General features: G+C 40.0%; 9 protein-coding genes and 1 long non-coding RNA gene across 19 annotated transcripts; 3 read left to right on the top strand and 7 right to left on the bottom strand.

Annotated features, from left to right (window-relative positions):
* Positions 1–1769: 1769 nt before the first annotated feature.
* Positions 1770–4495, bottom strand: LOC124204822. 2 transcript variants are annotated; one of them, XM_046602033.1, is made up of 5 exons: positions 4329–4495; positions 4154–4261; positions 3759–4082; positions 3278–3688; positions 1770–3215 (listed from the first exon to the last, which is right to left on the bottom strand). In XM_046602033.1, the coding sequence occupies exons 1-5, from the start codon at positions 4417–4419 to the stop codon at positions 1885–1887; spliced, it is 2265 nt and encodes a 754-aa protein (XP_046457989.1). In that variant the 5' UTR covers positions 4420–4495; the 3' UTR covers positions 1770–1884. The 2 variants fall into 2 exon arrangements, with proteins under 2 accessions (XP_046457989.1, XP_046457988.1); XM_046602032.1 differs by having other exon boundaries at positions 3759–4097; positions 4329–4493.
* Positions 3831–8056, top strand: LOC124204820. Of its 2 annotated transcripts, none has more exons than XM_046602031.1 (4): positions 3831–3970; positions 5108–5176; positions 5236–6260; positions 6334–8056. In XM_046602031.1, the coding sequence occupies exons 3-4, from the start codon at positions 5433–5435 to the stop codon at positions 7576–7578; spliced, it is 2073 nt and encodes a 690-aa protein (XP_046457987.1). In that variant the 5' UTR covers positions 3831–3970; positions 5108–5176; positions 5236–5432; the 3' UTR covers positions 7579–8056. The 2 variants fall into 2 exon arrangements, with proteins under 2 accessions (XP_046457987.1, XP_046457986.1); XM_046602030.1 differs by lacking the exon at positions 3831–3970 and adding an exon at positions 4815–5043.
* A 2186-nt stretch (positions 8057–10242) lies between these two features.
* Positions 10243–11636, bottom strand: LOC124204059. Of its 4 annotated transcripts, XR_006878730.1 has the most exons (6): positions 11532–11636; positions 11330–11466; positions 11085–11245; positions 10950–11019; positions 10689–10846; positions 10243–10541 (listed from the first exon to the last, which is right to left on the bottom strand). It is a non-coding gene; the product is annotated as an uncharacterized LOC124204059 (long non-coding RNA). The 4 variants fall into 4 exon arrangements; XR_006878729.1 differs by lacking the exon at positions 10243–10541 and having other exon boundaries at positions 10613–10871; XR_006878728.1 differs by lacking the exon at positions 10243–10541 and having other exon boundaries at positions 10613–10846.
* Positions 11636–13521, top strand: LOC124204058. The gene is made up of 5 exons (XM_046601067.1): positions 11636–11823; positions 11889–12123; positions 12183–12269; positions 12335–12568; positions 13375–13521. Exons 2-5 carry the CDS (start codon positions 12024–12026, stop codon positions 13467–13469), a joined length of 516 nt encoding a protein of 171 aa, XP_046457023.1. The 5' UTR covers positions 11636–11823; positions 11889–12023; the 3' UTR covers positions 13470–13521.
* Positions 13522–15940: 2419 nt separating this feature from the next.
* Positions 15941–17236, bottom strand: LOC124205067 (extensin-2-like). The gene is made up of 2 exons (XM_046602382.1): positions 17072–17236; positions 15941–16996 (listed from the first exon to the last, which is right to left on the bottom strand). Exons 1-2 carry the CDS (start codon positions 17197–17199, stop codon positions 16057–16059), a joined length of 1068 nt encoding a protein of 355 aa, XP_046458338.1. The 5' UTR covers positions 17200–17236; the 3' UTR covers positions 15941–16056.
* A 653-nt stretch (positions 17237–17889) lies between these two features.
* LOC124205066 (mitochondrial import inner membrane translocase subunit Tim8-like) lies at positions 17890–18774 on the top strand. 2 transcript variants are annotated; one of them, XM_046602381.1, is made up of 4 exons: positions 17890–18136; positions 18239–18393; positions 18457–18501; positions 18560–18774. In XM_046602381.1, the coding sequence occupies exons 2-4, from the start codon at positions 18241–18243 to the stop codon at positions 18728–18730; spliced, it is 369 nt and encodes a 122-aa protein (XP_046458337.1). In that variant the 5' UTR covers positions 17890–18136; positions 18239–18240; the 3' UTR covers positions 18731–18774. The 2 variants fall into 2 exon arrangements, with proteins under 2 accessions (XP_046458337.1, XP_046458336.1); XM_046602380.1 differs by having other exon boundaries at positions 17891–18097.
* Positions 18761–20187, bottom strand: LOC124205065 (clathrin light chain-like). Of its 2 annotated transcripts, XM_046602378.1 has the most exons (7): positions 20032–20187; positions 19812–19970; positions 19603–19698; positions 19402–19542; positions 19233–19344; positions 19144–19155; positions 18761–19068 (listed from the first exon to the last, which is right to left on the bottom strand). In XM_046602378.1, the coding sequence occupies exons 2-7, from the start codon at positions 19963–19965 to the stop codon at positions 18885–18887; spliced, it is 699 nt and encodes a 232-aa protein (XP_046458334.1). In that variant the 5' UTR covers positions 19966–19970; positions 20032–20187; the 3' UTR covers positions 18761–18884. The 2 variants fall into 2 exon arrangements, with proteins under 2 accessions (XP_046458334.1, XP_046458335.1); XM_046602379.1 differs by lacking the exon at positions 19144–19155 and having other exon boundaries at positions 20032–20186.
* A 122-nt stretch (positions 20188–20309) lies between these two features.
* On the bottom strand, positions 20310–21514 carry LOC124205064 (mitochondrial coenzyme A diphosphatase NUDT8-like). The gene is made up of 3 exons (XM_046602377.1): positions 21180–21514; positions 20864–21092; positions 20310–20692 (listed from the first exon to the last, which is right to left on the bottom strand). Exons 1-3 carry the CDS (start codon positions 21404–21406, stop codon positions 20402–20404), a joined length of 747 nt encoding a protein of 248 aa, XP_046458333.1. The 5' UTR covers positions 21407–21514; the 3' UTR covers positions 20310–20401.
* A 29-nt stretch (positions 21515–21543) lies between these two features.
* Positions 21544–23306, bottom strand: LOC124205062. 2 transcript variants are annotated; one of them, XM_046602373.1, is made up of 6 exons: positions 23158–23306; positions 22932–23086; positions 22727–22872; positions 22521–22658; positions 22346–22450; positions 21544–22247 (listed from the first exon to the last, which is right to left on the bottom strand). In XM_046602373.1, exons 2-6 carry the CDS (start codon positions 23081–23083, stop codon positions 21646–21648), a joined length of 1143 nt encoding a protein of 380 aa, XP_046458329.1. In that variant the 5' UTR covers positions 23084–23086; positions 23158–23306; the 3' UTR covers positions 21544–21645. The 2 variants fall into 2 exon arrangements, with proteins under 2 accessions (XP_046458329.1, XP_046458328.1); XM_046602372.1 differs by having other exon boundaries at positions 22932–23091; positions 23158–23303.
* Positions 23307–23796: 490 nt separating this feature from the next.
* LOC124205063 (WW domain-binding protein 4-like) lies at positions 23797–27497 on the bottom strand. Of its 2 annotated transcripts, none has more exons than XM_046602374.1 (7): positions 27418–27497; positions 27263–27335; positions 27113–27193; positions 24824–24934; positions 24537–24756; positions 24204–24465; positions 23797–24137 (listed from the first exon to the last, which is right to left on the bottom strand). In XM_046602374.1, coding segments are annotated over exons 1-7 (1005 nt in total). In that variant the 5' UTR covers positions 27420–27497; the 3' UTR covers positions 23797–23881. The 2 variants fall into 2 exon arrangements, with proteins under 2 accessions (XP_046458330.1, XP_046458332.1); XM_046602376.1 differs by having other exon boundaries at positions 24824–24944; positions 27123–27193.
* Positions 27498–27562: the final 65 nt, after the last annotated feature.

Raw genomic sequence — 27562 nt, 5'->3', positions numbered from 1 at the left:
ACTGCAATACTTCATGACACTTACTTTAGCATCAGGAAATTTATCTCAAAAGGTGGAGTAATGCTGTTGGTTGCTGTGAATTCTGTTTTTATGGTATTTTCATCATGGACATTTCAGTGTGCTTCTCAGAGAAGGTAAAGATTTACATGCTTTATTAATTTTACATGTAAATTGTAATATATTTTTTACAGAGCATGCAAGATCCCCATCGTGGATCTTCATTTTTGGTATTGTTCATTTTTATTAGTTAACCCGTTGGCTGCTACCATTTGCTTCTCCATGTAAGTGAATTTTATATGTGTTTAGGGTATGAAATCCTGGAAATATTGCTTACTATACTAGCTCTGGTCAACATTTTGTTTTCTTGTGAATACCTTTTCCCATGACATCTACAACATGTAGATGTTAAAATGGTTTGATTATCATACGTACTTTGTGATACTATTAACTATTTCTTTTTTTAATCTTGTGTCTCACATGAAGTATTCAAACACAGTTCATTTTCATAATAATTCAACAGCCGACTGATGTCTAAACTAAACACAATTTATTTTTCTCCCATAGAATCGAAGATACATAAGCCCCAAACATCCAATAACATTCAGCACATTTTGAATGTTTATTTAAGGTAAATATTGACATGGATTCTTTTAATTTAACAAAAAAGAAAATCATGGGGAAGTTGATAATTGTCTAAGCTTAGTGTCCTGTGTTAATCACATTGTTCATAATCAGTAATCAAGTTTATCATACATGTGTAAAAGACCTAAAAGTTACGAAGCTGCAGATGAACTTGACTAATTGATAACCAAATGTGACGAAAAAGAAAAAAACAAAGCAAGACAAACTGTTGCAATCGAAGGTGGCATGATGTGGGGAATCAATAAGTTCGTCGTAGAATGAATCTAGTGTTCAATTAATAACTAACGATGGTCTTGTTACAAAGTCCTACCGCTGACGAATTGTAATTTTTTTAAATCCGATTAAAGGAAGTAATGTGCCAAGTATTTCGATTTACGGAGGAACTCCAGCTGTCGCCGGGGAATTTCCTTTTATGGTAAACACAACAACTAAACCTGTTTTTCAAATTTGATTAGCCTCTTTTGAATGTCGACGTTTTTCAGGCTTCTTTACTGGTAGGAAGCAGCTCATTATGTGGTGCAACTCTGATTGGGCCATCCCATCTATTAACAGCAGCTCATTGCATAGAGAAGTAAGTTTGGAAAGAAAAATATTTAAGAAAAACGCTTTTTTCGTGCATTTTCATTTTATTAACTGACATTTTGTTAATGTATTTTGTTAATCAGTGCAACTGCCGCAGATTTGAAACATTTCAAAATAAGCATTAACGGGTTAAATATTCCTGGCAATGATACGACGACAATCAAAAGAAATGCCAGCAAATTCATCAGGCACGAAAGTTACGTCCACACAAACCTTCTCGTTGTAAGCTCTTTCTTTATTTCTGTTCTCCAAATGTTTTTAGACTTAATACTGTAGACACATTTAAGTTAAATCTTTTCAACAAAATTAATTATCTTCCTAGGATCACGACATCGCCATTGTGGTTTTGAGTTCGCCAGTGAAAAACATCCGGTCAGCTCACTTCCTACGAAACCAGCCAATTCATCAACTTTTAGCACTTACCAGAACAAGACAGCCGTCGCTACTGGATGGGGGGCAACACAATCAGGTTTATACACAACTTAAACTAAGAAAGAACTAAAGAACGAAGCATATTTTAATCAGACTAACAAACAAGCGATAGATTCTTTTTCGACATTTTTATTTTTTCAGACCTGGAAAGGTATCCGATTTAATTCCGCGTATGATAGGAGATGTAAAATTAATAATAGCTGTGTAGATGTTTCAATTCATTATGCGTCAACCGCTCGACTGTTCGGTGGGGTTAGGCACTACCGTTGTTGGATTCGTATCGGTTCGGTTGGTCTGCAGGAAACGGTAATTCGACTCGACGATCTGGCGGACAGTAGCGTTGACCTTCTCCAAAAGCCTCCGTTTCTCGTCAGAAATCAATTGTTGAATAGCGATGACGTCTTTTTCGCACGCGTCCAGTAATTTGCCCCTCTCACTGTCCAGGTGACTTGAATTCTCCGTACTGACGTCCATTAGAAACTGCAGTCGGTGAACTCTGGGCATCAGGTAATCCCTCGAAATGTTATAGTACGTCGTCGCCAGTTCATTAGCCACGGTCAACACTTTATTGACTCTGACCGTTTTGTCTCGTATTTTCTTCATTTCGATACCTTTGATGCCTTCGTTTCTCTTGTACGACGGAGTGCCAATCGTCGTGTTCAGTTGCTGGATGAAATCGCCCACACTGTTGCTGGTGATTGTTTCGATTATTATTTGCGAGAATCTCGCGAAGAAATTACCCAAATGAGCCCAATTGCCTTTGACTTCATTCATGTCGGCCAGTCCCACTTCAAGCATCACTATGGCCCTTTTCAGGTCCATTTCTTCCGTCTTCCAGTTGCGAATCTGGTTCAAGTTGCTCATGAATTGGCTCGTCTTCTCCGTGATTTCTCTTGTGTTATTGTCCAGTCTCGCTTTCAAAACCTCGGCATATTCCGTGTACATGGCGATTTTTTCATGAGCGAAGGCTGTCAATCGTTCACTTTCGCTGAGGTTGCGCCGAGTTAAATTTCCCATCACTTCCCGCGCCTGTGGACCGCTAGTGATAGCGGCTAAACGTGTCGCATTTTCATTGAACCGTTCGATGGCCTTGCGAACCTTCTGGACGAACTGGGCGTTTCTCCATTCGTTAAAAATGGCCTTTTCATCCATTTTTTCCGTCATATTCTGTTGATAATTTAAAATAGGCATGGATTTCTTGGTGACATTGGCTAGTTGATGCATTTGTTGGATAGTTTCAAATCCCATTTCAACGATTCGTTGGAGTGGTGGACATTCGATCGATGCGTTGTTAGTCGTCAGGAGTTTCTGGTAATGACTCATGTCATCGTTAGCGTCGTACTTTCCCATTGTCGAATCGAGGGAAGCGAGTGTTGTGTAACTCTCGAACAACTGCTGACTTCTAGCCGAGATGTCGAATATTTGGTCAGTGTAGTTGTAAATGCACGGATCGTCTAGTTCCATTGTCGGCCGAGTGCCATTGCCAGGCTCAATTAGATTGTCCAATCCTTGACTCGCTTCTTGATTCGAAAAGATTCCCAACATCTTTGCCAACAGTCCTGATTACAAAGAGCATGTTTTCATAGGTCAACGAGTAGAAGAATTAGAGAAAGAAAGTTACCTGTGAGGAATTGAGCCAAGTCCAATGAAATTCTATCCATGTCTGTCGGAATGGAAAGATACGCCTCAAGTAGATCTTGTTCCGTTTGGCTTTGTTTATCCAAGTCTTCTTTCACTTGTTTCTTCCGGTTGCTCAGGTATTCTTCTAGGTCTTGGTTTTTCAATTCTTCGATTGTTTTATTGGCCGCCACTTGCTCCTTTTGAGCCGTTTTGACACGTTGGAGGTCAACGGCCGCCAAATGAACTTCTTGGATCAATTGGTTCAATCGCTCGAAAGCCGCAACCACCTCCGAGGACCATTTCATGTTATTGTCGATGGATTTCTGAACGACTTTTAACGGCAAGTGAAGGCGACTCTCAATCAATTCCATGTCGCCAGTGTCCAGAATATCAAGGGCCGCTTTCATGTAGGCTATCGCAGGTATATGTTAAATATTTAAAAAAACTTTGTCAATTCAAAATTTCATCATTTCTCTTTTTACCTGGAATCGTTAGGGTCGACAGTCGGATTCGGTTGATGTTGTTGTGGGCGCACAGGAAGGCCCGGTAACTCTCCTGATTGATTTGAAACAAAGACAGGAGGAAACTATCTGGATGGTTCATGATTCCACCTGTGGATGGAGCGTTCAGCAGAGGGAAATCTTTGGCCGGATCAACTGTCATCATCATTAAAGTAGACAGGAATCCCAAAATGGTAAGCACGGAGGTGAGGAATTTGTCCCATTCCATTTTCATTTTCGTTTCAACCAAGATCTTGGCATATTCACCGTAATTTGCAATCAGACGTTCCGCGTTCCCGTTACGTCCTGTATGCGTCATAGCTAGTCGTTATGAAGGTAAAAATACGGACAATCTCTTCTGAATAAGGAACACTTACCTTGTTTCGGAACAGGTGTCGTTTTAGTTTTAATAGGTTTTCCTTTTCGCGGATTGCTAATTACATTATTGCTGGCGTTGCTAAATTTTGTTGGCTGCTTCGGCCGAGCTATTTCGTGACAATCAGAAAAATTTTAGCTTTGCTATAAAATTTAGAGCAACGAGAAAGAACTTACGTGATTTTTCTTTAATTTCTGCATGCCCTGGTGAGATCAGAACAAGCAACGTGAAAATCACCAGTGCCAACAAATAAGACTCGGTCTTCATGGTGTCTAGAAGTTCAAGAAACTGGCCGACTTTTAAAAATGCGAGGATAAAGTGGACTTGGAACTCGAGAAAGCGTCGAGTGTTTAAAAATCTCAATGTGTAGTGTACATAGTAGTTTTTGTTATCGGACTGCGCATATCGCCACAAGAGTTCAAGGGAAAGTTGACATTTTTTGGGTAGTTATTTACATATTGTACGTAGAGTCATGCTGGCCCATCACTCGTACCGAAATCCAATCGTGCCACTGTAAACAAAAATTGCGCTGTGGAACAAACCCCTTGACTCTTTGAGATTGGAGGGTCACGAGCAGCGAAGAAATTAGCAAGCAAGATTCGTGGCGCCAGATGAATTTATTTTATTTTGAAATCAATTTTTACAACTGCGTCTTTCATTCCACACGCGAGGAATGGAGGGGAAGGGAAGTGAGCCAGATTGAGTTCATAATTCTGGTGGCTTGCCAATAAAACTATTCAGCTATAGCAGCAAGCCCCACTAATAAGTCTGGTTGCCATGCCACTGGCGTTCGCAGATGCAGAGTAGCAGTACGATGCTCAGTTTGGTAGTTAACAATGAAAATTCTGATATTGTTGATAATTTTGGCCGTTGGGTTCGTTTCGTCGCAAGGTAAGTCATTCATATTTCGCGCTTCTAATAGCATCAATTTAATTTTGTTTGTTTTTATTTTCAGTGAAAATAGTGCAGAAACCAACGAATGCCAAGGTGTCCGTTTCCAGTTCAAAGTCGCTGACTGCACCAGGTACAAGTAATTTATATTTCACGATTATAAAACCTTTTTGATTTTGTTTTTATTTTTAGTGAAAAAAGTGCAGAAAGCAACCAATGCGACCCAGTACAGTGTGAATGTTCCCAAATCCAAATTACTGGCCGCCAGCAACGCCGTGTCCAGTAAAGAAGATGTTGAAGAAGATTTCAAGAACCAGTTGAGCGCCTATTCCAGCTGGGAGGATTCCCTATCTCTTGCGCCCATCAGCATCGGATTGCTGGGCGACTTGATGATCTTGTCATCGCAGACGAAGGATTTTCCAATCGATGGGAACGTTCCTCTTCGTGGCATCCTCTACGTCAAGTATCCAAAAAGCTTCCGGGCAACGCTGGTCCAAATCGGCAACGAAGCCCAAACGGCCTTCATGGTAGCCCACAATCACATGGACAAGATCCGGCTATTGACTGCAGGCGTTCCAGACTACATGAAAGAGGCTACGGAGATCCTGGTGACGGGCGACGAGGAGCTGGTGTCTCGGTACTTGCCAGCGCCAATGATCCGCATCCGGGAAGCGGCAAACTTCAGCGTCTCTCTGTCCATGGCCGTCGTCTGGCAGTTTGAACGCGTCATCAATTTGACGGCCGAGGTGTTGGAAATGTGCACCAGCGAGAAAGGCCTGCAGGAAGCCAAACTGGAGAAAACCACCCGGGAACAGAAAAGAGTCAATTTGACTCTGCCGTTATTCCAGCAGATGGTTGAGCAGCTGAATTCGTCCATCGCCAAAGATCAGGCTGTTATCGAACGAGCCGAAGAAGACATGAGAAAAGCCTTGCAGAAAATGCCCAGTGGATGGGAAATGATTGCCATGGATTTTGTGCAAACCCTTGGCAATTTGTTGACGGCCGGTTTCCAAACCATTACCTCCTTGGCGTACAATAGGGTCGAAGGATTAATGGCAGGTACACTCGTTACCCTCGAGGAAGACACGTTCACAGAATCCCATGATTCCGGCGAACAGCAGCCGCAGTTAACCGATCCGCCAGCTGACATTGAATGGGACCCGTGCATCATCCAGCAGTGGAAAAACATTTTGGAAATGGATGGGATATCCAGACACGTAAGTCAATCGAAACTATTATTTGATTAAACAACAGATAGGTTTGAATTAATGTGATGTTCTCTTGAAATAGTTGCGGGAATCCTACAAGGAATTAGGGTCGATTGACTCAGCCAGAGGACTATACAATCCTGATGGCGACAGGTCCAAATTGAACGCAATCGCCTCCCAAGTGGAAATGTGTTCTCCCGTGGCAGAAATCGTCAGACAAGGTCTGGAGTTCGTCGACGAACTTTCACGAGTGGCTCGTCGCCAGAAACCGAAGAACGTCACCGAAGAACATTTCAAAAAGGATCGCCAGTCTGACCTGGAAAATGTTTTAGAGTTGACTGGAGTTAAATTTCGTTTCTCGACCACTAATCTGAAAAACATGATGATGGCCAATCAGCAAGCTGTCCCCATTAACACGCCACTATTGTCGCAGGCCCGGAAGAAAAGCAATTCTAAAGGTTGGGCCAGTCAACAGGCCCTTGCCTCTAGTAGAAATCGTGCCTATTTGGCGCAGGCTACATTGGTGAACACTCGCCAGGCGATGGAGAGAACCATAGCGAAGATGATTCAACACAATGAAGAAGCCATCAAACTGTTGACTGAACAGCAGAACCTCAAGTTGGAAGAGATTCGCTACGATGAATTCATCCAGGTGCTCAAAGAAGGCCTGGAAAAGCTGACCATCTTCAAGGAGCAGTGGACCAAACTGGTTCGGTTCTTCCAGAAAATTGCGGATACCGTGCAATTAGTGGCTGCTCAGAGCATTGATGATTTCGCCAACCACATCGAGACGACCAGTTTGCAATTGAAAAACATTTACAAGAAATTAGTCATCGATAAGCTGTACGCCAAGGCCTTGAAAGCCACACAGGCCACATCGCTCGTCAACGACATGGCTGAAACTTACGTCAGCGTCTCTGAAAAATACATCATCCCGGTCGTGTCCAGTCTGAGCAAGAAGATCATAACGGATCCCCGGAAAGCGACTATGGAGCGTGAAAAACTGCTGGATCAGTGCAAAAGGGACTCGAAATCCATCGTCGATCTCATTGTTGCTGATAAGAAGAAAATCCTCCACAGAATCGAACAGCGTACAGCCCAGATCAAGAAAGAGTTCGCCTTCTTGGATCCAGTGAAACGGAGACAGATCGAGTTACTGCGCAGGAAAACCGAACTGGAAATTGAGAAACAACAACGCGGTCGACGGAAGTTGAGCAAAGAACAGAAGAAGATCCAAGTGGAAAAAGTTCTGGCCATCAAGATCGAACGAGACGAATTCCTCAGGGAAAATTACGTTCTGGATGATGAAGATCAGTCATCAACCTAAAAATTTTTAATTTTCGTTTAATCATTTAATAGTCGCTTTAATAATTTTTTGTATGGGGAGGGGACCGAGGGGCACATATATATACTCGACTAATCAATAACTATATTTTTGTTTTCTCTACATGTCCGGTATAGATGAATGCAGCTGTTGTGTGGAAATTGTTTTAGTCAAAACTGACGATAACTATTTCACCAACAAAGCTCACTTGTTAGATTTTTAATAATGTGTTTTTTTTTCTACTTCCGGTTTTAAAACTTTTTAAAATTTCATTGATGCACTTTTGTACAATTCTTTTGGCACTCTTGCAGAAATTCGTCTGCCTCGACACCGTAACTTGTCCGTCCGAGGATTCCAATAAATTCGCATGGATTTGTCTGGAATTCTGGATGGTCCTACCCCCAAAACATGTATTACAGCGGCTGCATCTGTGTATCCTTGTGACATTGCTGATTTGTCTAGAATACATCTGTTGACTCTGCTTTGATGAACTTTTATTTAAAGATGAAGGAGCATTTATTAAGGTTGCTGAAATTCGTAAGCACAATATTTTCAAACCGATGTTTTTTAACACTTTGGATTGGAGGAAATAAAAGTTTCAGGAATCCCCCACAAGGTGCCACTGCAGTTAAATAACAACAACAATGGCTGCCATTCCGGCATTCCCCACATTGATTAGTTGCCTGGTAGTTCTTAGTGGTGTGTGTCGTGCTGGTATTTTAGTATAAGTGGTCCAGTTAAAGCGTGGTTAAATCGTTGAAACAACTGAACCTGAAGAAAAGAAGAATGCAAGTTGCAAAAATAGTGAATTAGTGAGCCATGCTGGTGCTGCCAACATATTTGAAGTAAACTCAGTTCAAGTGGGTGCTAAGCTAAGTGTTTACCAGAAGAAAAGTCACGACGTATTTTCCTACATAATGTTTTCTGCCCAGTTGAATAATACTTTGTATTTGTATTTCTTCTCATCTATTTCCACATGAGTGTTTGATTTTTTAACAGTGAACAGTCTGTGTGAGAGGAGAATTGAATGATTGAGGCTGTGTAAAGTCTTCTATCTTCTGTATTCTATTAAGTATTAACAGTTGTAAACAAAGTTTATAAGAGTGAACAAATGCAAAATATTTAACCTTGATGTTTTTCATCAACTTACAGGAGGAAACCTGAAAGTGTGCAGCCTACCGTCAACTATTTTGTTCAAAATCATTGAATTTTACTGATTGTGCCATCGAAATGATACTGGTAACAACCAACACTAGCTCTTTATTACAGTATTGCTGAAACATGTAATCTTCTCATCTTTTATTAGAATTCATCATAATTATCTGCTGTTTATATTGGATTTCCTAGATCACCAACCCCAGCACGGACCAGTCTATCATTCCATCTTCTAGAGAACCTTGGATAACTGATTGGTGGTTTCATGTGTAAGTATACTTGTCATGTCACTGAACTTTCTTTGTTGCAGTCTAATAAGTATTTTAAGTATTGATCTGACTTCTGTCTAAATCTCTTGACGTCTACCTCAAATTTAAGAGATGATTTGGAGTGTAAAGTGATGTTTAATTACTGTTTAATAATTCTTTTCGATCATAGACGTCAAGCACATTGATGACACAAATTATGAATAAGGTGACTTATTTTTTTAATTTACAGGTTTCTAATTTGGCATTACAGACTTTATGAGAATAAGTCATGTCCTTTCAAGAAAATGGACAAGGACTTAGTCATCAAGATTCCTTGTTTGCTAACTCGTCGGGTGCTACCCTTGAATCTCCCCATTACTTCCTTACACAGGCCCTCTTGATTGGAGGTATTGCTTTCTGTTGCTACAATCTTGTTTGAATATTACTGTCATCCAAATAAATGTTCATTCTGCTTACAGGGTAACTCCTTCGTGGACTTCAACCATTGGTGAAAACCGACGAGAGAATGCTGTAATTCAAGACCGATAAATTTTGTAGTTTGCTAAATTACAAGTGCATATCTGGGCTCCCTTCTTTTCTGTGGCCCCGTTTCCCTAACTAACCACTAACCAACGCCCGCCGGTGGTCACTCACCCGCTGTGAAACCAGGAGGAGGGGAGGGCTCTGGTCGAACGGGGACTTGGAAGGCGCATGATCCGATGAAAACTTTTGGAGGGTCATGTGTCTATCCCGGAAGCCTAGTATGACTACATCTCCCCAGTAAAACTTGCCTCGTACTTCTCTCTTCTTCTCGGTCCAGATAAATATCTCTGGGGGCCGTAGACATTTCCTATAACAGCATGTGCGAGTTAAACAAAGCAACCCACTACCCAATGAAAGAAAAAGCCATGGTTTATTACTTGCTATCTACCATTGCTTTTTGTCTCATTGCCGCAGCGGTGGTGGCGGGTTTGCGTTCAACTCGTACAGAAGAAATACGTCTTGAACCGGCCGCTCTGTTTATTGAATTTTTTGAACATTTTAAAAAGAAAATAAAAATTAGTTCATATGGTGTATTTTTTTTTATTTATTTCAGATATTACGTGATTAAGGTTTAACATTGGTTTATAGGGTTAAGGGTATAGATTTAAGGGTTGGTAGGTGTATGTTTTCGGGGTTTGAAGGAATGGAAGGTATATGTTTGTGGGGTTTGGAGATTAATTGGTAGGGATATGTTTGTAGGGTTATAAATTAACTGTTTTTTATCCAAACTTGAAACATCCCTCCCTCCAACATCCTCCACTTTCCTTTCCCAATCCCGTAAACATGTTTATTACTTGTTTGACATAAAAATCCCCATATTTCTTTTTTGTTCCTTCTTAACATATTAACGGTAAACTACATAGTGACGATGACAATTTAACAAAATAATTATGCAATTTCCATAACATGACAGCAGGACCAAGGAACAGCCAGTTTGAGTTCATGCAATAAGAGCTTTCACCAGCATAGGCTGCAACAACGTGCACCTTCGGACAGCAATTACAGGAACATAAACAACACCTAGAATCAAAATAAAATGAATTAATCTTCAGCATCAATGGAAATGCTCTTTGAAAAGACAAATTAGCGTAACTTAATTGTTTTCAAGAGTTAACCCTTAAATCAGTATCTGATACTGCCTGGATTGTCTGCGACCAGGGAGAATACCTGGCCGGTGAAGGAGAGAGAAGAGTACGAGGCCAGTTTTGCTAGGGAGCGATTAGTCATAGCAGGATTTCCGGATAGACTCCTCATGACCCTCCAAAAGTTTTTCTCAGATAATCCACCTTCCAAGTCCCCGTTCGACCAGAGCCCTCCTCATCCTCCTGGTTATCACAGAGGGTGATTGACCTGGTTAGTTAGGGAAACGGGCCACAGAAAAGAAGGGAGCCCAGATATACACTTTTAATTTATCAGTTTTATCTACACCTTCACAAATTATCAGTCTTCAATTCCAGTAATCTCTTGTAGGTTTCCAAAACAGAGGATAGGGATTAACCTGAAAGGAGATTATGTTTAATTATTTAGATTTTCAAACCATGTTGTCGTGACAGAAAGCAATACCTCGAATCTATCAATCTTACATTGTCCTCCTACATTAGAACTAAGTGACGATTACCACAAAATCTTAATTGGCAGCATTTTCTTGCTGTGGTGCCGCAAAATAGATAGCAGCAAAGAATTGGATCTGGCGAAGGCATCAATATCTTGAAGATTTACAAAATCTTGACAGGGAAAAGTTCATGTGAACATTATAAACCTTTAAGAACAGAGAAAGAACACCAGATAAATTTTGGTAAAATAACTACCTTGCAACAGAAATTGTTTAGCTTCAGAAGACATAGCTCTTGAACTTGCATTATTGGAATTAGACAATTTTATTTCTATTGTCACAAGCACCTAGTTGGCCAGGTCTGGGCCAGGTACACGAAAACTTCACCTGAAACTATTGAAAACATTTAGTCAAGAATGCAGTAAGAATCATAAGCTAAGGATTGTGTTATCTATTACTTAAAAACAGTAACCTCATAATCCGATCTCCGTTGTTTAACGTTTTAATTTGTTTTGAAGGAACTTTTGAAAGTTACGACTCGGCCTGTTAATGTCACGCACTCACGCTACTGTGATTGTGCAACTAACACAAGATTCAAAACTCATTACTAGATGTCGCCACTGTCGCTCTTGTTGTTTACGTCCCCATGTCATGAAACGAGACGAAAAAATGGGCTAAACAAAACAAATTGTTGCTAATTATACTTATATTCCTGTGATTTCAAATACCAAATGGATCTTCGTATCTTGTGTAGGTTTATCTTGACCTAGTTTCCTTATTTTCATATTATACCAACTTATTTCTTCAATTATTAGATGCATAGCTAATTAGCTACTGTCAGTCATTCCAACAAGTTGACTTCTAGCACTCAGTCACTTTCCATCCATTAAATCCTCATGCTGTCAAAAGCCTTAAACTCATGTTTGAAGCACACATATAGTGGAATATAAATGTGCGGGTATGAGGTATTTTCCAATTACTGCTACCACACCAACCACACCACGTCAGATGCCTTAGGGCTACTAAATCATCACCTATATGATGATAAAGGTAAGCATCAATATCACCTATCACCACACTACTGCAATACTTCATAACACTTTCTTTAGCATCAGGAAATTTATCCCACCTGAGGAGTAATGCAGCGATTATTACGGGTTTTCATCATGAACATTTCAGTGTGCTTCTTGGAAAAGGTAAAGATTGAAATGCTTTTTTAATTTTTATGTTTTCATTAATGTAAAACATTTTTTTTAAAAAGCACGCAAGATCCACACGGACATCCTAGAGTCAATGCTGGATATTGTCCTTGACAGAAGAGGGACTCCCACCAACGTTCTGCTCCATTCTTATCTTCAAGACGTACGCTCATACAGCTTCGCTGCTTCAGCGCTTCTTATGCTGCTACACGTCAACTTTTCTTGCTTCACTGGCGAGTGGATCACTTCAGTTGCTGTGACAAACCTGCAGTCACTCACCAAGGGATTATGGCCAGGTACAATTCACTTATTTTCCTAGATTATATCTACTAGTAATCTATTTGCGTTAAACTCTCTGTCTGTGTAATAATTTCAAAATCAGGCCCTTCTTGCGCGTAAAAGAAGTGTTAGTATGTTACTTAGACGTTTCTTTTTTCTAACGCTAGATGACTTTTCGATCATTTTCAGCTGTCAAAACAGTCAGTTTCAGTTACTTTGCAAATCTCTTTAAACATTTATCGGCAGCTGTTGTGTGGAATTTTTTAGTGAAAACTGACTATAACTCTTCCTCCAACAAAGCTCACTTGTTAGATTTTTTATATGTGTTTTTTTTTTACTTCCGGTTTACTCATTTTAGTCAGTAGTTCAGTAAATATTGATTCGACGCACAAAAGAACCACATATTCGTGATCCTCATCAAATTTGTGGTAAAGTTCATGTTATCTTTTTTACGTACGCGTACTTCCGGTTTCGAAAATTTTCCTGAACTATAGTTCAGGAAAATTCTCGATTTTGGCCAAATTTTGGATTTCGTTTATATCACACCTAATCGACCCCAAATTTCATGGAGATCACGAATATCTGGGTTATTTTTACGGGAGCTCAATGGTTAAGTCGCTATCGCTTACTTCCGGTATAGTTCCGGAAAATTTGCATGAATCTAGCAAGTGAGCTTTGTTCTGCGTACATTTCTCGATATTGCCAGCCAGATTTTAATCAAATATTAGTGCACTGTTTAAGTTTAGAGCAAAAAATCTGATCCTTGTACCAATGTGTAACTTTAATTGCCATGTCATTTAATGATTATTGTTTTGTTTTTCAGGTTTATATGCAGAGGAGACGTTGAGAAGACCGACACCAAAAACGTCGCCAGTGTGTCAAAACTGTCAGCTGCGGATCATCATTTGTTGTTGGTAATATGTTTTGTGTTAGTTAACCCGTTGGCTGCCACGCCTTTGTTCCCCCATGTTAGCTCCTTAGCACGGGCCGCGCTGTTCGGTCTCGTGGTTTACATGCCGCGGGGTCGGACAGTCGCACCAGCCCCAGATTTGGCCGAAAGGCCCTGTTAGGCAATGCACCATAGGGACTTCCCCCCTTGTCGATACGGTGATGGATTCTAGAGGTTGTGCATTCCATCTTCTCCTATCACCGTGTCAGCCCGGACTTGTCAGCAATGGCAAGTCCCACTTTGGTCATGGATCCTTCAGACATGGCGCGTAGAGTAGTAGAGAGAGCAACCTACGGGTTGTATGGCGTGGCAGCCAACGGGTTAACTTAAGTGTATGTATGTATGTATGTATAATGTGTGTGATTGTAAAATGTGGTGGAATTGTGGGCGGAGGTGGGAAAATAAATGCAATTCCAACTATTTATTTCTGTTTTTTATTTCACATTTCAACTTTAAGAATCAATACTTTTAAACACATTACATAGCGTAAACGAATATACATAGTTTATTTAGCATGAGAAAGAGCTGATTGATATTCGGAAAATCTTTTTAGAAATGTCTTCAAATAAAAAAACAAAATTTATCCCAGTCTGTGTGACTACGTGAAATCGCCGATCAGTCAAACTGTAAACATGGCCGTGATAAAACTGCATCAACATTCAGTCAGGAGAAGATTGCGGCAATTACTATTAGGAATAAGTCGATACGGAAAATAGCAATATTAGTCAGGACTCGGGAACAACTAATCTCGGGGAGAAGTAAAGTCAAGCTAATAAAAAACAATATCTAATTGAGACCATTCATTACGAAATCACTTGACATGGCTGAAACCTTTAAAAGAGTCAATTTTCTGGGAACATGAACATAAGAAATGTACAATACTCGAAAATTCTGTCACCTCAAAATGACGCTGTCCTCCAACACCACGGAATAAGGGTCAAGGAATTTACATTTAACTTTGAATCTTGCCACCTCGCCCACCCTCAGAAATAAAATTAAAGAATCCAAAGTACACCCCCCCCCCACAAAAAAAATCTTTGAATTGATATTCCTGTCAAAAATGAATCCTAACACAAAAAAAAAACCTTTTGTGAAAATTGTGATGTCTAAACTTAGGAAAAAGAATCACAATATAATCTTAGTGTTCACTTAACAGGTAAATTACTACATGAAATAATTTGGTGATGAACACGAGTCCTGGTCTCTGGGCAGATCTCTAAACATATCCCCGTCTCCTGAACACCTCACCAACTTCTGAAGTCAGGGAATCTGAATAAAATAGACAGATTAACACAAATAATGTTTAGGTTCATTAACTATTCTAACTTAAATCAACCAGAACAAAACTATTTTTGGAAAATTTCAATATGAAAGTTGCTTTGAGCAAAGAATCAAAAGCTGGGCTGGGCATGAAGAACAACTGTTTGACAGCGACTCAGAGAGAAATGTTTAATGAAAACGAAATGACTACAAAAAATATGAAACAATACTTTAATAGTAGCGTAATTAGAAGAGAGATAACCAACTAGACAAGGAATTTCCAAAATCCAGGAAAATGGCGACCAGACGACCGTCTCCACTCCGACCACGTGAGAAATGAAGAAATTAAGTAGCAGACGATGAATGGCAATGGCAGATAAGCAGTAAAGAATTTCTCCGCTAGATGCTATACAATCGCCTGTATCAGGCGGCAAATGCAATGCAATCAAATCCTTCCTCTTGTAATAACAAAACTGAAAGTTATTTGAAAATTGCAAATACAATCAATTTGACAAATAATTTAAAGCCTACATTGTGAAATATTAACTCTTTGGACTCAACATCTGGTAAATTTTATACCTTAAGGCTGAACCATCGCCGTAGAACTCCAAAGACAGAAGAACTCCACCGACAATAGAACCCCAATATTTTAAATAAGTTATAAAAATGTCTTTGTATGCGACAATAGAACTCAAAAGACACAAGAACTCCTTTTTTAAATATTATTAAAAATTCCTGACAATAGAACTCAAGTGCTCGACAGTAGAACTCATTATGTCTTTGGAGTTCTAATGTCGTTGAAGTTCTAATGTAGACAATACAGATACAGCAATTCCTTTCAATGTTTTTGTTCATTGTGTCTTATAAATAATCAGCTGTTCATTTTTGTAATAAGACGTGAAAAATCTCTCTAATATTATCTCCTTTGTTTCAATGAATTTCTATGAAGAGCCAAACACAATATTTGCCATGAACCCATTTGTTACGCCAACAGAACGAAAACAGAACTATCAATGTCAAAAAAAATTAGAGTAAATACCAAACAGACGTCTCTTTCATAAATTATCATGAAAAATAAATTCGTCTAACCACTTCGTCACTTCCAAGATCCATAAAAAATAAGAACACCTGTTGCAATTTCGAAATTTCTGGAGGTATTAAGAGTAGTATTACAAGATAGTTACCCACATTAAAATTTGTATTATCTCATTTAAGATCAACAATCAATTCCCAAAGTAACTATTAAGATATGACCGACCAATCTGAACATAATTAAATAAAACTGAAATTTCGGCTTTAGTATTTAGGAGCCTCCATGTAGTAAGCTGGAGAAGCGTAGGTTGTGGTGTAATATTCAGGTGCCTTCGTGGTGTAGTAACTCGGGGCATAGGAATACTTCGGAGCATCGGTGTAGTAGGTGGGAGCAGCGTAAGTAGTTGTATAATACTCGGGGGCCTTGGTGGTGTAGTAAACAGGAGCCTCTGTTTGGTAGTAGCTTGGAGCAGAGTAATACTTAGATTCCTCGGTGTAGTAGACTGGGGCAGCATAAGGGGTTGTGTAATATTCGGCCTTGTCGGTGTAGTACTTGGGGGCTTCGGTGTAATAGCTAGGTGTTGAGTAAGTTGTGGTGTAGTAAACTGGAGCATCAGTGTAGTATTTAGGTTCAACGTAGTACGAAGGGGCAGCCGCTGTGTAGTAATACTTGACCGCCTTAGTTGTGGTTGTGTAGCTCGGGGTGGTGTAGTACTCCGGTGCCTTGGTGGTGTAGTACTCCGGTGCCTTGGTGGTGTAGTACTCCGGTGCCTTGGTGGTGTAGTACTCCGGTGCCTTGGTGGTGTAGTACTCCGGTGCCTTGGTGGTGTAGTACTCCGGTGCCTTGGTGGTGTAAGCTGGGGGAAGGTAGGCTGTAGTGTAGTACTTAGGCGCTTCGGTGTAGTATTCCACCGCTTTGGTGGTGTAGTAAGTTGGAGCCTCGGTGTAGTAGCTAGGAGCAGAGTAATACGTGGTAGTCTCGGTGTAGTAAGCTGGGGCAGCGTAGGTTGTAGTGTAATACTTGGGTGCCTTGTTGGTGTAGTACTTGGGAACCTCGGTGTAGTAAGTTGGGGCAGCGTAGGTAGTAGTGTAATACTTGGGAGCCTCGGTGTAGTAAACTGGGGCAGCATACGCAGTCGTGTAGTACTCGGGCGCTTTCGTGGTGTAGCTCGGGGCAGAGTAATACTTTGGCGCTTCGGTGTAGTAGCTAGGGGCAGCGTACGTTGTGGTGTAATACTCCGGTGCCTTGGTGGTGTAGTACTTTGGGGCCTCGGTGTAGTAGGTCGGTGTAGCGTATGTTATTGTTGTGTAGTAGGGCGGCGGCGTGGGGTAGTATTCTTTCGCTGCTGTTGCTTGGTATCCACCATACCCAGGAGACATCGGTACACCAGTGGTCGACCCAGCCATCAACGATACGACACCCAACAGCAGCACGACGCCATAGTTAACTGTAGACGACATACAATATGACAATTAATTTTCAAAAATTACAAGTCAAATAAACAACTAGGAACAAAATGGAATTGATTCACGAATTGAATTAAAAATAAATATTTACCCATGATTGCGAACTGATTTAATACGATGAAGAATGCAGTTGGTGACAGATTGTGCGCTGCAGTTGTTGCCGTGTCGGAGATACTCGTTCGACTGATTTCTATCGCCTTTTCTCTCTCCTTTTATACGACTTTTTCTCACCCTGACTCACCCCGTAAGCCTAGCGGCTATTCTATCTGCTTGATAATGATGAAACACGTGTCGTTCTCACCCAACCTCTACACCACTGCATGACACGTTTAACTTACGTAATGATCACCGTGACCTTCAAGCAAAGGAAATGTAAACTGGGCTTTCCTTCTGAAGGTTGACTTTGGGGGAGAAGGGGTCGTTGCTAGGGATTGGAATGGGTCTGCAGCAAAACATCAAAATGTATGAGTGTATCAACTGGCCTTACCGTCTACGCAATGGTATGGTCTTAAATCTTGGCACACTACACTAGTTTAAAACGGCTGTTAACGACGGAGTCACGGTGCTGCTTGGCTAACGCCACCTAGTGACAACCAATAGATTCAGTACCCACGACCACGAGTAGACGAACAGCTTGCAGACGAAAGACCGAAGTCCTGTGGAAACAAATGACTAACACCTGGCAAAACCGGTGATATTTTCATAATTTATAAAAATAAGCTGTAATTTTCACGCTGTAAGTCCTCACGTACAGCAAACGCTGCTTGATTTAAAGCCCAGTTGATAACGAATATTAAAACATCAATCTTTATTCATTGTTGTTATTGTGAAGCCCAAGGTAAAGACTTCTTTGAGACCTGTTATTGGAGCCCGTCGAGTAAACTTTACTTATTCTACTTTACCATCGAGACCTTACATTATGTTGTCAGAATCTTGTTGTAATGATATTTATCATAAAGTCAGTTTATTTTTGTTCTAGAAATGTTTGGTTTTGGAAGCAAGAGTACACCAGAACCTGCTCCGGCACCTGACTATTCCGTAGAGCTTGACTCTGGGCCCAGTAATGCCCACTCCATCAGTTCTTCAAACTTTATGGAATCTTCATCTTCTGCTTCTGAAGATGCAGAGCTACAGGTTTGAAATATTTTTCATTAAGGTATACTATCATTTGCAATTGAAAATTTGTGTTGTCCACAGAGGATCCTTATGAGAGAACAACAACGAGCACAGTTTCAACAGCAAGTAAGCACAAACCTTGTTACAAAGTTTCATAAAGCTTTAACTGAGTTGTCTCTTTTAGATCAACAAATTTAATGATATATGCTGGGAGACTTGCATTGATAAACCTACCAGTAAGATGGATAATAAGACAGAAACATGTATAGTAAATTGTGTCAACAGATTCATAGATTTGAACCTTCTTTGTGCTCAGAGGTTTGCCCAAATCCTCCAACAAAATGGTGGCTTCTAATCCAGTGTACAAGTTGCAAAAAGAATAAAATACTGGTAGCGTAACTTGGTTTATTCCTTACAATGCTAAGACATTCATGTTGTAAATGGAAAAGATGAACTTCTAAATTTCTCAACAAAACTGATAATGAGTGGTAAAAAAATAATGAAAACGTTTAATGCCCAGCGGCAGCAACCGACGGATTTTGCTTCAGCTGAAGAATAATGGAACGCATGCGAGATACATCTTTGCTGTTGCGACTCGCCTTCGGGTTAAAATCGCAAAGCTTGGCAATTCTTTCCCATTCCTGGCCAGGCTCCAACTCTGTTGGGGTGCCAATCAGTTCCTTCTCTGCCGTTCTGCGAGAAAAATTAATTTGATTATTATTGTGCAGTTGGCAAGCAAGATAAACATCTGCATATGACAAAACTTACATGGCTGCCTCCCTTAAAGATTAGGTTGCATTAAAAAATGGAAATGGATAAAGCATATGAAGAAAAGGAAAAGAATGTTTATTACTAACCTATTGGCGGAACGCGTTTTCTCAATTGTCTCCTTGTGATGTTTGTACCAGTCCTCTAGTTCCTTTCTGGCAGCTTCCTTCATCTCCTGTTTCTTTCGCTCCTCTTCTTCATCTGTTGAAAAATACAACAATGAAAACCATGCAAGCAAATCTTCAATATGGATTGTACCTTTCTTTTCCAAGCGCAATTTCTGTTCCTCCCTCCACTTGCGAATCTTTTCAGGTTCCTCTCGTGGAATGGAAGACATCATTTGAGGTGCTGAATAGCCATTCTCCTTTAATCCCATGCCAGAAAGTTGATTACTTAGACCTGAAACTTAAAAATTGAAAAACAACTCTTGATCAATCATTTTACTGTTGATTTCCCCACCATTGTCAACTTCAACTTCTGAAAAGGCATCCAGCTCATAGTTTACAGCCGCTTCACTAGCTTGGACTTCAAATGCATTTTCGGTCATGAAATCATCTAAATTCAAGAAACTGTCAATTCTAACACCATTCAAGATTATTGAGACAAAACTTTCTCTAAATACAAATGATGACAAAGTTGTGTCATTGATAAACAAGTAATTAGTAAACCTTGAATAGTTTCAACATGTTCCGGTTGTGAAACTTCGGGAATGAGATCTTCTAATCCAGCAAGTTGGTCGTGTTCTCTTGCCAGAAATTCGGCAGCCGGATCAACATCAGCAACTTCAGAAACTCCCGTGAAATCGTCACCAAAAGCGTCCATTGTTTCTATCATGTCACAGTTTATAAGTCAGGAAATAGGCATAAAAGTAAAGCTTTAGATACTTACTGAAGAAAACGAATATTGTTGGGCAACAATGAGGAAGTAGGATGTATATGACACTTTATACACACCTGCCAGCAACTGCAGAACATTCAGATCGATAAACGCCCCGTGACGGCAACTGTACACGCTACACAGTTCCAAATTTATCCGCTAGGGAAATGGCGCAATCTTTGAAGACCTTTTGTTGTTTGATCGGAAAATTTCAAAAAATAAAAATAAATATAAAGAAAATTAAATGAAAAAAGTTTCTGTTTGAATTTTGTAGAATAAAAAGGGTAATATCAACAAGGATTTTTTTATTGAGCGAAAACATACAGTAATTAAAAATCACTAAGATTGATATAACGCACCGAATGACCCGGTGGGCGGTGGCTCATTTCAGTTTATTCGAAACCCGGATTTTTTTAACGAAAGGTAATTTTAATTTGTACATTTCTGGTATAAGCGCATTAAGAGTTAAGTGCGTGATAATGGCAGTTAATCCCCAAATTTTTGGTTTGATGTTTATGTGGGTCTGCTGACCGAAATATATTGGCAAAGTGTATCCAGACCCAAACTGTGTGAAAGCTTGGTTCTTTTCCTGACACAGTTCGGCTACGGTGCAAATAATGACACTAGAAACTTCCTCAGAATTTGGTCTCAAGTCAGATAACACCAATGGTTCCTACACAATAAAGAAAATTATTATTCAAAGTCATTATTAAGTTAATTATTAAATCACAAAAAAATATTGCTATATCAGTTTACATTTTCTATGGTTTGAATTAAAATTTAATGAAATAAATTTTTCTGCATATGAAATTCAATTAAACAACTACTTTAAATTCATTAATACCTTCAATAAAGCAATAACCGGTGTGATGGCTGTTTTGCCATCTCTTCCCTGGAGAGAGGGTAACTGAGCCCAAATGTCAAATGAATGTCTCTGTATACCCAACTCTTCTTCTGTTTCTCGTAGGGCAGCATCTTCAGCATTTTTATCCACACTGTCAAATTTACCACCAGGAAAACTTATTTCACCACCATGGGATCTTAAATTAGATGACCTAGCTGTATAGAGGAAGCTGTAGAGTTAAACAAAAAAGCCATACAAATTTTAATCCATCTTCCTCTCAAATATAGTATAATTAATAACCTGTTCTACTACTTACCTCGGTTCGTTGTTAACCAAGACAAGAGGCACCAATACTGCCGCTCGTTTCAGGAGTCCTACTTTATCTTCATCTATTACTCCTCGAGTAGTATAGGCCGGTCGTGCCCTATGTAATTTTGATACTTTATCTTGTAGTGCAACTTTTCTTTGCTGAGAAAATATTTCTTTAGTCAAATGAGTACAATAACCTCTACTGGCTAATCGTAAAATCTTTCTAGGTAACATTTGTAAATATATCAGAACGGACGGACTAATTTTGCTGTTGTTTTGTCGTCTGAAAAAGTGATGTCCTGAAGACTCTACTAGCTAGTAATACGGTTGCATCTCCACAAATCACAAATTCACAATCACGCATAAATTCATTGGATTTGTCAATCAATGGATCAATAAATTTTATTAACAGTTTCCCAGCTAACATTATTTGTGTTTTTACAAGACTGCTAACAAATTGTTTTTAAAACTAATCATTCGCGAGTGGTGTACAATTCTTTATCTTCCAAACTACCTTGACCTAAATCACCTTCGTAAACCGTTGTTGCTGCCGGAGCGGTTTCTAATTTTTCGTTTTTCGGTTCTTCCGGAATTTCCTGTTCAATTGGCGCAGTCGTTTCAGCTTCAGGGATCAGCGCATCTTCACTAGGCACAGTATCTGGACAAGAGGTAGTAGTTGAAGGAGCGCTCGGTGCTGATTCAATGTTTTCTTCATGGTTTTGGGGGGATTCCGGTGCTGGCGGAGAAACTTCTACTTCAACTGCAGAGACAACGACTTCTCCATTAGTTTCGGAAGTAGTTGAATCAATCGATGTTTCGTCAATGATTTCACTTGGTGGTGCATTTTCTTTAACTTCTGCTGGTGCAGGAGCTTCATCAGTTGAGTCAGATTTTTCTAATGGTTTACTTTCTTCTTGTTGGCTCTCTGGGGCAGGTTCTGGCGTGATGACTTCTGATTCAACATTAGTGGGATTCTTTTTTTGGAAAAGGTTGAAACCCCATTTGCCAATATCAGAGGTCATTCCCATGACTCTTTCGAAAGGTTTGCCGTTTTCATTTTGGATTGGGGGCCTGGCTGCATAAAGAATTTTGAAGAAATTAATTTTTGAATGAAAAACTAAAAGAAGCTAAATAATAATAATAATAATTTAAAAAAAAATCTATTTTTAATACCTCCAACAATAAAGTGGTAAGCGATTCGGGCATTTTTAACAGCCAATTTCCCTGCATCTCCAGCCAAAACTTTAGCTTGATCAGGATAGCACAACACTCCAGTACCTGGCATAATTTAAATAATTATCAAGAACATAAACAGCAAAATGAATAACATAAATTTCTGCAAATTTACCTCCTACACCAATCAAGACAGCTGTCATCTTATTGTATAATCCTCTTCTCCTAGCTGCAACCAGACCAGCAACCATTCCTCCTAATGCCATAATTCCAACTCTGGTTGTTGTGTCATTCCTGACCTGGAAAAGTGCTTCTATAATTGATAAAATGAAGATTTTGTTAAATGACCAAAGTTAACTTAAGTATTTCATAGGTATTTACGATTTGTGTGTGCAATTCCGGTTTCCACAACATGTGTTATCTTGTCTAAAACAGGCTGGTATTCAGCTTTGGTATTGGTTACCTCAATACGTGTTTTCTTGACAAGTTCTTCAAGCTGGGAAGCTGGCTTTGCTGAATATTCCCAACTGTTTTAACACTGATGATAATAGAGTTATAAACCAATATAATGTAATCTAAGTTTTACCTCACTGGTTCTGGATAAAGAGGAATAGATGACACCTTAACCTTTGCTGAACCATTTTTTGAATCGACACTATCGGCTGAGTTTGCAGCAACTTTAGCATGAACGACCGGCAGTGCAAAGGCAGCTGAGGAAAGCATCATGAATGAATTCATTGTCTAGACTTGTATTAATGAATGAAAGTTAATATATTTTTTAACTGGCAATTAGTAAACATATTGTTACCTACGGTTCAAATCGTCAAACAAGTCAGGATAAACACCCTAAACACTGATTAATAAGAAATATTAGATCATGAAAGTACACGGTTACACGCAGCAGACGACAGCCGTAACGTTGACAACAGAAGGTTGGATGAAGGTGGGAAGTAATCAGTAATCACTCAGCAATTATAAATTAATGTCTTTTTAAAATGATGTTACATTTTAAAAATTTTCTTATTTATTTTATTTTATTAACTTATCTTATTATCGTCGGTGAGAAAACATTCGAAAAACTGCTCTAAGCTCTAACTTCTTTACCTCTACGTGAGCGTTCAAGTTCAACGCCATCTAAGTTGGAAAGTCTTAAAAGGCTCATTTAAGCTCTTAACTAGTCTTTAACTCGGGTCAAAATAATTCAAATCAAAAATGCAATTTTTCATGGAATTACTACATAAATCTAGATTTTTTATATTGTTAGGAGTAGGGCTATGGGCTGCGAGGTTCCCAAAAAGGGATCGATATTCCTCTTCAATCGGCCTGCAATCAAATTTGAAAATTTTGTTTCTTCTAAGAAAGTAATGATTGTGTTACTTGATAAAGTTGCAATTAACTTTAATTGTTTTTTTAGTCCACCTTGAACAATCTTAGAAAATCAAATAAAAAAATAAACATACGAAAAAGATTGTATAGAACACGTTATTGGCATGATTAAAACGACACAGCGATGTAGAGCGATTAATTTTTTTATAATCATTCGTCATTTGATTCTCTTGTTCGCAAATTCTTCTTGACACCCTCTTCGCCAATTTTCCTTTTTTTGAATTCCGACTCGCCCGGCTCTCGCTTTATTAAAGAGCCTATTAATCCGGAAGAGGATGGAGCAGCAGTTTTCTCAGTAAATCGAATTCTGGGCTCTGCCGGAACAACAATGGCTGCTGCGGCTTTTGCAGCATTCGAGAAATTGATTTTCGGTAACTGTAAGTTGACAGGTGGGGCAGGTTCAGCTCTACATAGTGAATTCAAATAGGATATTAAATGTTGATCGATAGCCAAGAAATGAATAGTCTAGTACGCTTTTTGGACAGTTTCCCATTGTCCGTAAGGGTTGGCTGCAGCGGACTCTGCTGCCGCTTCTTCTTCTCCTTGAAATTCTTCTTCATAATCTTCATAGAATTCTTCTTCCATTTCCTTCTTCTTCTTCTTTTTCTTCTTCTTCTTAGTAATGACCGGTTCAGCCGACGTTTCCTTAGTGTCAGTTGTTGCATTCTTGAGTTCCTCCAGCTGTTGCTCCATAAGTGTTACAAAGCCTTCAGCAGGCGCCTCCCAACATGTTTCTGTTCATTAAAAATAAAGATAATTGTCACGTCATGCCCTTGTAGGAAAAAAGTCATTATTACTACTGTACCATTTGTCTCCACATTCCAGTAGTAAGAATATCCTTCAGGGGATAGAGCTTCATGCCAAACTTTGGGAGCTGGTAAAAGAGGCATCGAAGGACCTGGGCCACAACCAACAAAATTAGCTGCAGCTTGGAGTGCTGCAGCTTCTCCAGACATCAGACTTTTGGGGTTGGCAGCAGCTTTTTCAATTACTTTTGCTACATGGGAGTGTTGACTTGCCATGCTCTACCATATTTTTGAAAAATCAAGTATTAAAACTCACATTTGATATAAAAACAAAGGTAAAACCTACCCTTGCACTGAGATCTGGATTACTGGTCAAATCTTTGTGATATGCCCTCAGAGCGGCTTCCTCCATTCGTTGGAGATCTGTGTTGACTTGCTGCTGTTGTCTATATTCAATCTCACCCTTCCTGGTTGTTGAGTATAAAAGATAAACAAACTGGACAGTGCGGCAACGCAGGATAGCCAGGAAAGAAGAGAGGGGGAGAAGGACCTACCCAGACAAAGGAATAAGAGAGGGGGACTCAGTGCTGTTGACGATTGTGGCTAGGCGAGTAGCAATACAAAGCGTTCTTTGCAGCAAACAGGTTCACGTGTTAATTTCTATATCAACAGGTTATGGGCCCAGCTGTACGCACAGCTAACAGCTACTCTGTCTGAACAATTATTTTTTTTGTGTGTGTCCCCGGCTAACTGTTCCCAAGAAATTAGAAATTCTTTTCTGGAGTGATGGAGAAAGATGGCCGCCGCCATGTTGTATGGTGTCTGAATGGGAAAAACTACGCGTCTTGGAAATTTGGAATGAAGCTGGCGTTACAAAGTGTTGAGCTTTGGGAAGTCGTGAACGGGACTCAACGGCAACCTGCTGAAGTAAGTTTATTGATGATTTATTGTTTTCTTTATGTGTGTGATCCGTGCCTGACAACAACGCGATATGAGATGCCTATCTGTGGCGTGGTACCAACTATTAAATTGACAAACTTAGATCCCGGCGTGAGTGCTTAATCTCTGCCACTTGATTTTGTTTTTTGTGTGTTTGTGTTTGCTGGACATTTCTCTTTTTTGTGTTTCTTTCTCAATCTGTTTGGTCACTCTGGCTAAATTCCATCATATGATGGTGGACAAGTGTGTGCTAGAGTTGCAAGCATCTAGGAGACAGCTGAGTGTTTTTCCACATCGAGATGATGTGAGGGAGATTCCACATTGAGATAATGTGAGAGGTATTCCACATCGAGATGATGTGAGGGAGATTCCACATTGAGATAATGTGAGAGGTATTCCACATCGAGATGATGTGAGGGAGATTCCACATTGAGATAATGTGAGGCTGCCATGGATATCACAAACCTAACCATCTTCTCGTTTTGTTACCACAATCAGAGACGCAATGCTGACCAGGTGATTGAAAATGCAGCTGATATAACCAACTGGAACAAGAGAAATACCACGGCAATGCAGAACATATTTGGCGCCATCAAAGAAGACCAATCAAGGATCCTGATGTCTTGTAGCACAGCCCAAGAGATGTGGATGAAATTGGAGACTGAGTATGAAGAAGATGCCGCAGACAATGCACCTCTATTGTGGACAAAGTTCTATGGATGCACATTTCGACCAAGCCAAAGTGTATCAAGCTTCCTGACTGAGTTGGAACAGATAGCATTCCGTCTGAAGAGCCTCAACATAGCTATTGATGATAATCAAATAATGGCAAAGATACTCATGTCGCTTCCTCCAGAGTTCCGTGTTTTTGCCTTTGCATGGGACAGCACGCCTGTTGCAGAGAAAACTCTCAAGAAACTGACTACTCGCCTTATAGCATTGGACAAGAGCCTGCGCAACGACGAAGAAGCAAAATCGACATCTGATACTGCCTATCTCAGTAAGCCGAACAGAGATGAATCACAGCACAAAGAGCAAGCACTTCCTGCCCAGTACGGTCAGAACAAAGGAAAAAGCCACCCTTCCAGTCAACATGCTGGTATACCGAGAACATGCTGGGAGTGCAACTCCACTACGCATGTTAGAGCTCAATGCCGTCAATACAAACGCCGGCGTGAGAGAGAAGGAGAAGAAGCGGACAGAAAAAGGAAGCGTTACGATCGACATGACAGAAGAGATGATAAACTATGTAAGCTCCCAGGAGCAACTGGCCGATGCACTCACGAAACCCCTGGCTGCTCCACGCTTCAAGTATCTCCGTGACAAGATTGGCGTTCGGGGTGTAGGGGAGGTGTAACTGAAGAGTTAAAGGAGGCTGATATTTCTTTTCTTATTATTTGTCTTGTGACACTGAACCTAGTATTTATGTCTGATTCAAATATGCTGTGTATTCTGTGCTCATGTTTATTTTTGGGGGTCCAGTTTGAGGGGAGGTGTTGAGTATAAAAGATAAACAAACTGGACAGTGCGGCAACGCAGGATAGCCAGGAAAGAAGAGAGGGGGAGAAGGACCTACCCAGACAAAGGAATAAGAGAGGGGGACTCAGTGCTGTTGACGATTGTGGCTAGGCGAGTAGCAATACAAAGCGTTCTTTGCAGCAAACAGGTTCACGTGTTAATTTCTATATCAACAAATCTCACCCTTCCTGGTAAGCTCGGTCAGCCGGCGAGCCACCTGGGCCTTGTGTCCTTCACCTCGTTCATGAAACTGAACACTCTGTACAAAAATACACATGGAACTTGAAATCGTGATGCCCAATCGCATACAAATTTGTCAGCTATATACCGCTTTGTTATCTGTGATCCAACATTTGCAAAAATCGCAGTACTTTTTCGGCAATGATTTCCAGTATTCCGTCCTGTCAAATCGGAAAGTGTATTAATATATTTGTCATAAATTACATCGATTAAAAATGAAACATCGTGAGTCGTGACACTTACATTTTGACTGTTGATGAATTCGATCTAGTTCACATATTTTGCCGACCGAGGACGGACTAATTTCAGACACCATCTAGCCGCGATTTCCGAAACTGAGTCACCAAAACAAATGCCCAAAAAAGGCCAAGACGAAACATTTGCGATA

This window comes from Daphnia pulex, chromosome 10, assembly GCF_021134715.1.
Source record: "Daphnia pulex isolate KAP4 chromosome 10, ASM2113471v1".
NCBI classification, from domain to species: domain Eukaryota; kingdom Metazoa; phylum Arthropoda; class Branchiopoda; order Diplostraca; family Daphniidae; genus Daphnia; species Daphnia pulex.
Note: the sequence above shows the minus strand (reverse complement) of the source record. Positions and strands in the feature narration are given on the sequence as shown.